Below are 13,316 nucleotides of genomic sequence, written 5' to 3' on the forward strand. Positions count from 1 at the left end.
CACACCGCATCATCGACCTCCCAACCAGCTGCAGACAGGAACACACACGGTAACATTATGAGTAACACAGTAAGGAGCTGCAGGAACGCGAGAACAATCCCACTGGAAACTTCTGTTCACACATTTTGTTTCTTACTTTGATGACAAAGTGCTGCTCAGTGAATAGAGAGGAAACTGAATTCTAATTAAAGCTTGTTTTCCCATTTACTGACTAAAAAAAAGAAAAAGGCTGCATGGAAAAAATGTCGTTTGAAGAAAAGCAAATCATTTTCGTCTTGGGTTTAAAAGGGTTTAAGCTTCCTCCCCCAGATCTGCCTGAGCTGCTGCGATCAAAGGCCACACACGGGATAATCAGGGGTGCTCGGGCAGCAGCGTGGTTCCCATTGGGAACAAAGATTTAGGGATATAACACGCAACCTGAACCACGACAGCAAGAACAAACCCCGTCTCTGATGCTAATATTTCTAATAGTCCCAAAGAATACTAAAACTACTGAGGTTCAACAGAGCTAACTTTACAAGGTCCTCATCAACTACATATTAAATAATTCAGCATTAACCAGGCTGCTATCACGTTAAATATACAGAATAATTGTATTCCTTGTTGAACTTTTACTACATAGACGTTAAAACTAAATCCTCCTTAAAGCCATCAATGCTGGTGTTTAAAAAGTCAAACAACTGTTGGAACTGATTTGGTCAGAGGTGTTACGGCTTTCTGCCGACATTGGATGGGGTTTCCATTTTTCCCGCCACTCCCTTTGCAATAAATACATTCTCAGAAGTTCCTTTAAGTTTTGAGATATGCACACTTTCATTCGTGGTCACAAGATGTTCAGCGAGCAGTAAACTTGTGGCGTTTCCCCGAGTCAGAGTCAAGATGTTTTCAGACAGTGTGGGAGTGACTGCAGAATTACACCGGCCAAAGAGAAACCTCTGATTGCAGCTTTAACATCTTTGATAGCAACAGTTTAGGCCCGAAAGCCAACATCGAAAATAACCTTAGATCAAAAACAAAGGACAAAGTGTGCTCTGTTTACGTGAACAGCTGACAAACCCACATCCTTCCAGCCACCGGGGCACAAAAACAACGATCTAGAGATATGACATGTTTGGAGCAAAGTGGATTATCAAGGACGGGAGTTTGCAGAAAGGAATCTGAAAGCAACTGCATTACTCGTCTTTCCCTCAGAGGTCAGGTGAAACCCAATGAAAGAAAAACCCACCGATCAAAACGTCTCTCTCACAAGGACTCACATGCTGCAGCGGCAATATGAAAGGAAATGTTATGGCTGCTTTATAGCAGCCGTTAGCATTTGTTGAATACCAATAGCTTCCCGCAGGATCGCAACATTGTGAACAGTTGGGTTGTTATCTTATGATCCACCTGAACTGAAAAGCTGCCGATCGAATAAATAGACACATCCTGAACACCTTGAACTCATATTCGTTTCCTTGTGTGATCTCGGATGACGGCAGGCTCGGAATACAGGAAAATGCAAGATTTAGAAATCCTTCTTAGCTGTGGCTAGTCTGGCAGTGACTTACTGGCGTAAAGTACACGAAATAACCAAGTCTGAATTAGAAAATACGTAGGAGAGGTGGTCAAAATGGGTTGTCAATTCTTCAGTAACAACTGGCAGAAGAAATGGAAGGTGGATACGCTGGCATTGTTCCGAAAGCAAATCTGAAACATGTCAGCCAACGGTTCATGGACAGCATAGCTTAGGGAGGGAGGGAGGGAGGGAGGGAGGGAGGGAGCACCTTCTCCAAGAAACCTCTCAGCAGAGCAACAGGGAGCATTTCAGGAGAGACGCGTCTCTGTTAATTTATTTAGAATGTTTCAAATCCCTGCGAGGAGCACATTTTCCACTGAGGAACACAGAAACCGCTGCAAAAAATATCTCAGGATGTGGAAAATTAGACCCAATACTAGTGCATACACACAAATACCATGAAAAGAAGAGGATTTGTCATTAAGGGTCAGTTTAATGGAGAATGTTCTCAGTCAATTAACTCAAGACGGCAAACGTAAAGTAGGAATGGCAATAAGGACTGTCTCCTATCAACAGTGTAGATTCAATCTAATAAATGGGGCGCATCCAAACAAGCGTAGAGTAACGTCCGGTACTTCATTGTGTTTGATTGTTCATGTCTTTGATTTGAAAACTGCCTAATAACAAAAACATGTGCATTTCATTTCATTTTATGTTCCTCTCTCTCATCTGGAGATCAATGGTCGCCTCCGTCTCTGAACTCCCTTCACCACCTCCTCCTCCATGTTTTCCTATCACTTTCCTTCTGTAGTTGCTGGCAAACCATCTGAGAAATGTAATACCACCTCCAAGCACCACCTGGTGCATCCATCCTGCCACGTTACCTTGTTAGGCAGTAGTTTCACGGAGCGAGACGCTAGCCCTGCTTTCTGAACACAGCGGCACCGAGAGAGAACTCCAAGTGTAGAAACGTTAATGGCATTGCATAGTCTGTACTAGTACACACTTCTACTGCTGCACTGTATTTACTGTGATAACCAGACCCTAAGGACACCATCCAAGAGTGTACAAAAAATATATGTGCTTCTTGCAATATTCATAGCAATATAAATATATTAAATTAAAGCATTCTCACCTAGCCTTGTAACAGTGTGATGTTCAATAACAAGCAGGGATGTACCACCACCAGTATCTGGTATTGTCTAAATACAGCATAGTACGCACAGTATCTGGCACTGATAAAAAAAATCCTCTCAGGCACGTAGGCGTAGCAAAGTCAGCAGTTTTCCGATATTTTAAGATTAGCAATTACAGCACAAGTAGAAGAGACAGCAAACGGTGTTTTGCCTGATTGTCTGGAGTCCAGGAAGATGTTCAGACCTTCCAAAACAGCATTTATGACATTCTGATGGAGCAGAGGAGGTTGTGGGAGTACAAGCGTTCACAAAGATTCCATCATGCACCACTGGACTGCTGTTTGATTCGAGCATAAGCATAATGATCGTGTGTACTCGGATCGGTTCTCTATAAGCATGTACTGTACCTAAATATAGGTATGTGTATTTAAAAGAAGTATACATGCCTAGAAAGAAACCAAGTATACAGCCATGTACAGCCTGCAGATAACAATGATCATTGGAGCCAAGCATTGAAGTAAGAATGATTAATACTGCTATCAGACAAAAAATAAACAAGCTTTGTCCATATCTCAACCATCAGTGACGTCATTCTGACCACCAGCCAGTTAAAGGCCGTAACTAAGACTGCGTGGAAACCTGATCACAGGCATGCAGACCGGCAGACTGGACAGTCTCCAGTTAGATCCCATTAGCGCTGTGGGTTCACTCATCCCACTGTCAGTTGTTATCATTTCATTCGAGGTATTCCAGTAAAAGGAAACACACGACACGCTATCTCACATTTCACTGCATCAGCATTAAGAGACATTGTGCTGGGTGAGACGGCTCAAATATGTTTTTTCCACAGTAAACGTGATAGTTTTACAGTAAAACCAGCTGCTTTTAGTTGAGCCTAACACAAACTAGCATTTAAAGTCAGACATGCTCTCAGTCCAGTTCAGCGCTGATTCTCCCTCCGGATCATCGACTGTCAGCGTTAATCTTGATTATTAACGAATCATTTCTCACTTGGCTTTATGGTCAAGACTCACTTTCATCCCGTCTTTCTGTACAGTATTTATGACTTTCATATGATGTTTCTGTCTTATGTCTAAATCTATTTGAGGTTATTTGTTGTGCTGCACATACGTCATGTGGTCGTAACAAAGATTAACGCTCAACAACGCAATATAATCACTATAGTTTAAGTAGCGCTGCAATAAGATCGTTTCCTGTAGGTAATATAACCTTTAAAAGACAACCTCAGCTTCAAAATATGCATTAAAAAGCTAAATATTAAACGTCAAGGTAAAAACTAGAAGTCTTTATTTTTGGAGAAGGTATTTAAGGAGTGTGGCCTCTTATTCGGTTGTAATCGTTAAATTGGAACTTTATAGTGGCAAAATCATCCTAAATAACACGGATTTCATGTATAGTACTGTATATTGGAACAAAAGCCCCAAGATGATATGATGCGGCGTGAAAGCAAACATTAGCATGTACAAAATCAATATGTCTCATTGAGAGGCAGCTACTAGCAGGTCAGCTTCAAACACAGGGTGCGTAGATGTAACTCAAGTAAACAGTTATACAATCAGTATAATCCAAACCATCTGCCGCAGGTTGATTATTGCTGAATAAATACTTAAAATATCTGTTCCACAACAAAAACGTGAGGAACATTAGATTTCAGGAAGCACCGTAAAACAAAAATAAACTAATCAGTTTGAGTAAAGTAAGGCTTACAAAAATAACACATGCTATAATATATTATACAATACTAGTTAGTCAATGAAATGAATAAAATAAAATTAACTTACAGTAGCCAGTAAAGCTACGTAATTTCTGTTTTACAAATAAAACCAATAACTGGGGTGAATTTCAGGCAGACGGTCCTCTCCCTTTTTCTCACAGCAAGCTAATCCCGAGCCTCTTATAGCTGCTCATGAACCAGCAGGAGGCTAATTAGCTAACGCTAAGCTAGCTGGCTAATCAGCATCCAGGGATGCTAACGTGGAAGCTAAGAGGCTAACCAAGCAGTTTGAAAATTAGGTCAAAACAAAAAGCTCAGGCGCAACGACCCCCGGCCCTTGATGAAGAGCGGTTCCCCCTGTTGAAGGACGGTTTCTGCGCTGCAGTACCTTTCCGAAGTCGGGCAGTCCAGAAGAACCAGCAGGCTCGATGCGGGGACAGGGCTAGCTGAGCCGCTAGCTGCAATGATCCCTGATTCCAGCTGTTTTTTCTTCTGTCGCCTCTCTGTCTTGAAAAGCACAAAGACATATGGGCAGTACAGAGAGGCGGAAAAAAAGAAGAGCCCTCACTCTTAATCTAGTCTCCAGAGCGAAGGAAAGAACGACACTTCAGTGCGGCGAGGTTTCGGTGCAAATAAATATTTTAAATATTCCGATGGAAAGCCCAATGATTTGTGTTTCTTCTTTTGTAGTCTGTTATACAATTGGTATCGCTACTTTCATTTAAAAAATACAGACGCAGTCAAAGTAAAACAAGGGAACCAGCTGAATGACTACTTTAATGTGATAGCCCACTTCTGTCCAGGAAAAGGAAACAATTAGGAATACTTATGATAATGAAAAACTAGTGTTATAATTCATATTCATAAATCGTGGTAGATGTTAACTAGCACACTTTCACTTCCAGTGAATACTGGTACTGTATGGTCATGAGGGCATTGATGCTCTTGTGATTCATTTGTCTAATAGACGATCTTTAAAGAGGGCTGCCCTCATGCTGTCGGTCCGTTATCCTTAGAATAAAAACCACAACAACTTCTCCTGTCCCACGGAGGATCTACTTCTCACTACGGCATGAATTTGTTCTACATTTAATAAACAACAATTCTGAAATGAATATAAGACTACAACAAGAGTATCAGAATCTAAACGGAACTGAAGAAGCCTCTTGGATGAGAGGTGAAAGGTCCTCAATCAAACTTCAGTCCAGTTAATTTTTCGTTTTTGCTATTCATTATTTACCATGGCCTGGATGACTGAGATCCTACACAGACTCAATTCATGTATTAATATTAGATTCTGTGTTGATTGTTCGGCACAAGTTACCCTCCAAATTTGACATCATGAAGTTGCATAACTCTCAGTCTGCCTTGAAGAAAATCCCAGTAGATGCACCACAGCAGAGACTATAAATGTACTTTGTCTTTCCATAATAACAGCCTCTGGAGCTCTGGCTCCTTCCAGACCAGCAGAACGGAAAGTGGGTTATTTCGACCTCTCCAGTGCCATCTAGTGGCACAATCTGGGGCTGTAACGACTTCAATCAGAATAAGATGTATTTATTGGACAATTGTGTGCACGCATGCTAAAAATGTGTGAAATTAAAGTATAGAAGATCGCAAAAGCAGATGGAGCTTTTAAAATAAGGGAACCAGCACATAACGTTTTCATGAAATATTATATACAGTAATACAGTATTAAACGTTTTAATGTATTGTCTTCTTTTGCGTTCTTTCACAAAGTCAAAAGTCCCACAAAGCAGGTGGATGAAGACACACCGTGGTTTGTATGACTCAACACAACACTCTTCAAATTCAAGCCAACTTTATTGACATAACATGATGCGATAATGCGAGTTTGTAACATAAGTGTGAGCCCTCCTCTATATACAGCTCTGCAGATATATGTACTTACAGTCGGTTACAGTTTTCAAGTTTTTTTTCTCTACCAGCAACAAATTAAATTTACAGATGCAGCTTTTACATCACACTTAAAGGCAACAGTTACCCAGATTTAAACAGGTGGCATTTACTTTGAAGGTTTGAGAGGAAAAGGGACAACAAACTAAAACTGAAGACAATATTCAATACTATTATATTTTTATACTTCATCTATTCGTGAAAATATACCATTCAGAGCCAACAACTTTTACTTCATTTTATTATATGTGAAATGTAAAGACAAATAATATAAACTGACTGTGATCGACCAGGAAGATCTGTCTAAATAAAAAAAAAGCTGATGTGTGAATTAAGAAGTCATTCCTCCATTATCCGTTCTGAATAACTAATAATAATCTTGTCGTTTTTAAGTGTGTAAAGTATGAATAAAACAATTCATCCTACAAACAATTTGTCAGATGAAGCTGAATTGAATTATCTGGTGGCGAGGGCATCGTTTCTCACGATGTCATGGTGCATCCAGAGACGTGAGCGGCGGTGCCGGTGTACTGGACGTCACAACGAACCACGTTGTTGTTAAAGTTTGACTCTGGAACTTGCTGTTTGGGGTTTACTGTCACCTGCGAGGATAACACAAGAACACAGGCAATAATAGCTTGGAGTTATTCAATAGTGTCGACTTGTACAGAACACATGAGCAGTGTGTCTGTCCAGCTTCAGTTTCACAGCCTTTAGTTCAAGTGATAAATCTTCTTACATAATCAGCAGCCATTTGCGATTATCAAATGGAATTAATCCATATTTGGGGCTCTAATTTTTATTTATTTTTTCCCCCAGCGGTTAATCATCAAAATATAAAGTAATACCAAGCTTCTGCCAATAGAAACTATTTCTAATAATACAATGCATTACGCAATTTAGCAGCTTCCAGACCTTGAGGATGTATTTTCCAGGAGAAACATCAGTGATGTCAATCCACTGACAGTCAATGTCAGCATTATAGATGTCATAACAGCCTGGACTTAAGCCCTGCACACACACACACACACACACACACACACAGAGAGAGAGAGACAATGAGAGAGAAAGACTCTTTCATGATTCAGATCTGGTGGACTCAGTTCTAGTGAATCCAATGTAGAGACATGCTAAGCTAGGCTAACAGCATCTCTCTACTGAACAAATATCCTGGGGATGATCAAAGGTTAATAAGATATATTTCATGTATAATTATTTCTCTTTCTGTTGGGAGGAACGCTAAGAAAGGATTTTGATGTATTCCAAAAGGGTCACTATTCAGTTGGGTTCCTGGAAAATAAGACAAAGACATGGGTAAAGTGTTCTCCAAACTGGATGAGCACACAGGTGTGTGTGTGTGTGTGTGTGTGTGTGTGTGTGTGTGTGTGTGTGTGAGTGTGTACCTGAGTGTGTGCGGTGCAGGCAAACCGGCGGTAGTATCCTGGATCACAGGAAGTGTCCTCCAGACAGAAGCTGGCCTTGTGACCTTCTGCCACCTGCTTCTCCGTTTGGGCATCCAGCAGTTCATACAGGCTGAACTCATCCATGCTGTGGAAATGACTGATAAAAGACATGATAAAAGAAAAAGAATGTTAATGTTGCATTTAACAAAGATATCCAAATGTTTAATGGCTAATGCTAGTATCTGTGAGGCACCCACTTATGACAGCTGTGCCACTGCCAGGAATATCGAGGTTTACTGGGCAGGAAGTCGGCTGTTCCCTGGTTCTTCACCCTCTGAGGGAACCGCAACAAAACTCTGGTGTCGTAATGCTGAGAGTAACTGGCTGAACTGAGAGGAGGGGAGAGGAGAGGGGAGGAGAGGAGAGGAGAGGAGAGGAGAGGAGAGGAGAGGAGAGGAGAGGAGAGGAGAGGAGAGGAGGGGAAGGGGGAGGAGAGGAGCGGAGCGGAAGGGAGAGGAGGGAAGGGGAAGGGGAATGAGAGGAGAGGAACTTTTATAACAATGAGAATGTAAAAATCAAAATGCAGTAATCCATTTTGGATTCTGTCCAATTTGGGACATGAATGTAGCCAAACATAAAAAGCAAAAGTCCAGTGTGTAGATTTATGATTTATTTGCATTCATTTATCATATTATTTAAATTATGTTTTGATCAGTGTATATCTGCTCTGAATTATTGCTATGCTATTTCAGGGCCCTTTTGATTAGCTCCACCAAAGGAGGTTATGTTTTTGACAGCGTTTGTCTTTTAGCAGGTTTGTCATCTCAGCCTGAAGATGCTTGGGTTGCTGCCTCCCTTCACTTTCTATTAACATAAATCACAACGTGGCTCTGTGGGTAGCAATTGAGAAATCCTGAGGCAGGCAGGTGATTCCTTACGAAGAGAGGCAGTTCTCCTCAGCAGCACAGCGGAGGCTGTACATGGGCATCCTCTGCACGTAGGTGCCAGCCTGGATGTAGTTTGGATCAGGAACTAAATCAGGGAGTCCTGAGAATGAGAACAACCTGTTTTACTTGAGTGTTTCAATTGTATCTACATTTATACTGCTATACTGGATAATTCATTTTAATCAAGATATTGCTGATAATACTAGCATGCTTGCAGACCTGCTGCACACACACACACACGCACACACACACACGCACACACGCACGCGCGCACACACACACACACACACACACACACACACACACACACCACAGGCTAGTCTTGCTGATTCAGTGATGACTTCTTCTTGTTTCGGCTGGAACTGATTTAAAGGTCATGTTTAGAATTGATTAGGATCTCTGGAGCCCCTGGCATGCATTAGGGTGAATGGGTGAATGGGTGAATGGGTGTGGCCCATTTAGACGTGGCTGCTGGTTTTACCTTCAGTTCAGTCAAAACCCACTGATGAAAACCGGTGGAATAAGCCTTTAGTTTGTCTTCACATTAACTGACACTGCTTTTTAATAAAGCAATGGAGGCATAATATTATGTGATGGCAGAATGAATATCACCGGAGGCCACGTGGTCAGAAATACATTCTTAAAACATTTTTAAACGGAAACACCCGTCTTCATATACGGCTAAAATATGGCATCTGGTCAGAAACCAAATTCCTTCATTGCGTTTTCCTACCGTGCTGGTGGAAACGTGTGCCGTGTCCGTGCCGCGGGTGCGTCCTGGCTCTGGCTCTGTAGTAGGAGTTGTAGTAGTTATGATATGGATAATAGTTCCAAGCCTTGTACGGGTTGTATGGATCGTCTCCGACCATCGTGTCCTCCCGTCTGGTCGTGGTTGTCTCTCCGCCGTCGGAGGGCATCTGCTGTGCCCGGTGTAGCCGGCGCGTCAACGCGCGTAATTGCGCGGCGCTACTCGCGACTGGGCTGCCTCTGGACGCGGGGAGCGTTTCATTAACGCCGCTAAGGACTACAACCGGGTTAGAACTGCGGGATGAACCGGTGCTCATCCTGCCAGACGGCCGGTACTGAGATGCCTGGCTGAGGATGCTAAAAACCTGCCCGTTGTGTCTCCATGTCAATCCCGGACGGAGCGCGTCTTGATCACCTGCATCGTCCTGAGCGCAAACTCCGCGCAGAGAACTGCAGAGGAAACACAGGTGTACAAAAGAACGCAACAAGGCGTCAGGGCAGAATCCCTTCATGATGGAAATTAAATATATTTTAATAAACTATTAACGTTATTCTCCCGACAAAGCTGCTGATCTGAGGCGTTCCTTTCAAGTGTTGGAGCTCAGAGAAAGCAGAGAGGGGGAGAAAGAAAAGATAATTTGTGGGAGGGTGGGGGTTTCCAGAGCAACAGTAGCTTATAAAGAAAAGGTCCGGTGTTGCATGAGCAACATCATCTCCCTCTAGTCTAGACAAACACATTACAAATGCGTTTTTACCATATAAAACTTATTGACTATTATTATTTATTATTCACATATTTAGAGTCTGTGTGGAAGTTAATGCTGAAAAAAAGATTGATTATGAGTTTGTTTTTCAAAGGAGTTAAAAAAATAAATAAGATTTTCCTCTTCCTTTTTAAATAAATGCAGATCCGGACCTGCTTTCCTGTTTTTTTTTTCTCAAGCTTTTATTTTGTGAAACAGGTGACTGTTTGAGAAGACCTGATCACGGTGAGTTGGTAAGCAGGCATCATCTGCAAATGTGTGAAAGCCCAGATGCAGAGATGAGGCGACGAGAGACAGTCAACATAGTTGTTTAATTATATTAATCTAAGAAATATTCCTCCACTAAAAGTTCAGAATTTCCAAAATCAAGAGAGACGGGCTGGTGTCACAAATAACAAACAACAACAACAACAAAACTCAGGCACAGCAGAAGACAGAGTGACGTTACCAAACAGGGACCAGAGGGAGACACAGGGAAACGGGAGCACGGGAGAAAACGTGAGACTCGCAAACACGGAGGCGAAAGCGTAATCTAACAGGCAGAGCCAGGTGAACGGGATCTAAGAAGAGTGAGCTGGGAATGGGAATCAGGTGTGTCTCGTTTGGCTCCAACAGTCCGTCCTCCAAGACGAAATGAAAGAAACAGAACCTGAGTAACCGAAAAAAAATCAATACAAAACAATAAAGAAACAATGTCATGTTTCCTGACAACAGTTTTATGAAGCGTTCTCATGTAGTCCTTCGTTTCAGAAAGGGATCACCTCAGATCATCCTTGCTTGTGATGTTCCAAAACGATGGGGGGCTTTTTCCTCCAAGTCCAAATAGGTATAGAATAGATGATCAAACATATAGTAGATAACTGGATTATGATACAGGATGACAGGAACATCAATTAGCAAGATGAGCAACGACTTTCAGCAACGTTCAATCAGCAAACAAGCGGCGCTCTTATAAAGGATTTCATTTGACATTTTAACAAAGGCCAAACATCGATACAGATGTGAAAGAAACATCAGAACGTTCTGCGGCCACTGTGTGAGTGTGTGAGTGTGTGAAACTCGGTTACAGCTACCGTACAGCCCACTGAAGGCTCTTTTGTTTGGTTTTATTGGAGAAATGATGCCCCCCCCCCCTCTCCCCGACTGAGCAATCAGGATGCTTTTAAAAAAAAGGTGAAACTGAAGCTCTTGAGTTGTTTCCTTTTCTTACTACACTGTTCAACACACAGCATGCCACCCACGTGCACCACACACACACGCACACACACACACACACACACACACACACACGCACGCAGGCCCTTTTTGTCATTCCTGGTGTGGCTGTCTTCCTTGAGGGTCACAAAAGCACTGATCAATGAGCCGTGTGTGAATAGCAATGCACAACACAGCAGCAGACATGCTGGTCATGTGATCAGCTGCTTATCTGTCCTGAGGGTCACACGGGGTTGCTGGAGCCTTTCATACTAGGCTACGGGTGAAAGGCGGAGTGCACCACGGACAAGATGCCTGCTCATCGTGGAGCCACATTACAGACTAACAAGCGCACAGGCACACATCTACGGCCAATTTGGTGTAACCAATTCACCGAAGCTCCATGTTTTTGGTAGTGGGCGGAAGCCGGAGAACCCAGAGAGAACCCACACAAACACGGCGGAGAACATGCAAACGCTGCACCGAAAGGAATTGAACCTGGAACCTTCTTCTTGCTGTGAGGCAACAGCGCAATCCACTGCGCCACTGTTCTGCCCCTGTTCCATTTCATTCAGAACAATACACTGTCAGAAACATACAAAGATTCTGACGGACATGAAAGCAAGGAGCCCCGCGATGCGATGGCGAGGCATTCGGGGTGTACCCCGTCTCTCGCCCGGAGCAAGCTGGGAGAGGCTCCAGTCCCGTGACTTGCAAAGCAGAAAAGCAGTAGAAAATGAATGAACGAATGAATGAATGAATGAATTAATTAATTAATGCAAGGTACAGATGGACGAATCTCCCTGTATTTAGTTGCGAGGGCATCTAGCTCGTCACACACAGATTAGCTTTTGGGTTGCTAATGTTGTGTACCCCAATGTGTGTGTCGTTGTTTTTTTGACTGCCTTCAAAATGGTTTCAGGCCAGTATTATTAAAGCTGAATTGATTGGCGATGTGAAAACCACATTTCAGTGGATCCTTTGAGTTGAACTCAGATCAGGATAAGACACGGCAACACCGATACCCGCTGCAGCACAAGGTAGCCACGTTACCAGCTTGTAACATGTGTGCGCAGCTGAACCGATTACTTCATATGAGGAAAAAGGGATCAAGCTCCTTTTTTAATGACATTTGTGTAAAGATCAAAGAGAGGTTGACTTTATCGCAGCGCTCTGCACTTCCATCTCAGGAATACGAGGCAGCAGCAGCAGTTTTTCCAATGAGAAGCAGGTGTTGGCATTTTCTGAGCGGTTTTAAGCAGCTTCATAATTAGGGCTGCCTGACTGGAGGCCCCCCCCCGGTGATCAGGACACATAAAGAGCCATGGAAACACCAGACACAAAATGACTGGCTTCCATCACCAGCAACGTCACCAGTGTGTGTGTGTGTGTGCGTGCAAGTGTAAATAGATGACAAAACTCGTCATTAAAATCAGATTTTCTGTGGATGATGTGAACACAAAATTTGATTGATTCTGATTAAAGAAATATTTTTTTAATCAATATATGGTTTTAGATCGGATGCATTCCTGGCCATGCAACAGAAATACAAAATGATGGATAGGAATTAAAGTGACTTTGAAATAAAAAATCCTGAGCTTAACATTCTATATGAGCCTGACTTTTTAACTTGCTACCAGGAAATTTGTCACTTGCAACAGCATGACACAAAATAACTATCTGATTTGTACAGCAGCACAAGGGCTGAGAAGATAAGGACACCATTGAATTTGTATTTTGCTGCTCATTGTAAAAGCAGATTAATTCACCTTCAATCAACGTAAACGGCAAATCCGTGTTTATTGCCTGTAAAACGATTGCTACCCACCACGAACCTTGTTAAACTCAAACACATGAAGCCTTTGTTAATCTTTGAGAAATAAATAGCTTAAAAAAAACCTTAAATGAAACATTGAAAGTTCTCAATAAGTGAAGCCACAAAGAACATTCAGGCTGATCTAAGTGAAAATGAGGTTTT

The 13,316-nt window shown here is 42.3% G+C and overlaps 1 protein-coding gene across 1 annotated transcript; it reads right to left on the bottom strand.

Annotated features, from left to right (window-relative positions):
• Positions 1-6,765: 6,765 nt before the first annotated feature.
• Positions 6,766-9,892, bottom strand: LOC137918141 (protein-lysine 6-oxidase). The gene is made up of 6 exons (XM_068760891.1): positions 9,367-9,892; positions 8,625-8,733; positions 7,944-8,075; positions 7,687-7,843; positions 7,199-7,294; positions 6,766-6,885 (listed from the first exon to the last, which is right to left on the bottom strand). The coding sequence occupies exons 1-6, from the start codon at positions 9,890-9,892 to the stop codon at positions 6,766-6,768; spliced, it is 1,140 nt and encodes a 379-aa protein (XP_068616992.1).
• Positions 9,893-13,316: the final 3,424 nt, after the last annotated feature.

This window comes from Brachionichthys hirsutus, chromosome 4 (assembly GCF_040956055.1).
Source record: "Brachionichthys hirsutus isolate HB-005 chromosome 4, CSIRO-AGI_Bhir_v1, whole genome shotgun sequence".
Taxonomy (NCBI): Eukaryota; Metazoa; Chordata; class Actinopteri; order Lophiiformes; family Brachionichthyidae; genus Brachionichthys; species Brachionichthys hirsutus.

Excerpts from the sequence above, each read along its gene's own strand:
- LOC137918141 (XM_068760891.1), bottom strand. The coding sequence starts at position 9,892 with ATGAAGGGATTCTGCCCTGACGCCTTGTTGCGTTCTTTTGTACACCTG. Across the intron at positions 8,076-8,624 it reads GAGGAGAACTGCCTCTCTTC|TTCAGCCAGTTACTCTCAGC; the intron begins GTAAGGAATCAC and ends CCCTCCTCTCAG. Across the intron at positions 6,886-7,198 it reads CTGGAAAATACATCCTCAAG|GTGACAGTAAACCCCAAACA; the intron begins GTCTGGAAGCTG and ends TTATCCTCGCAG.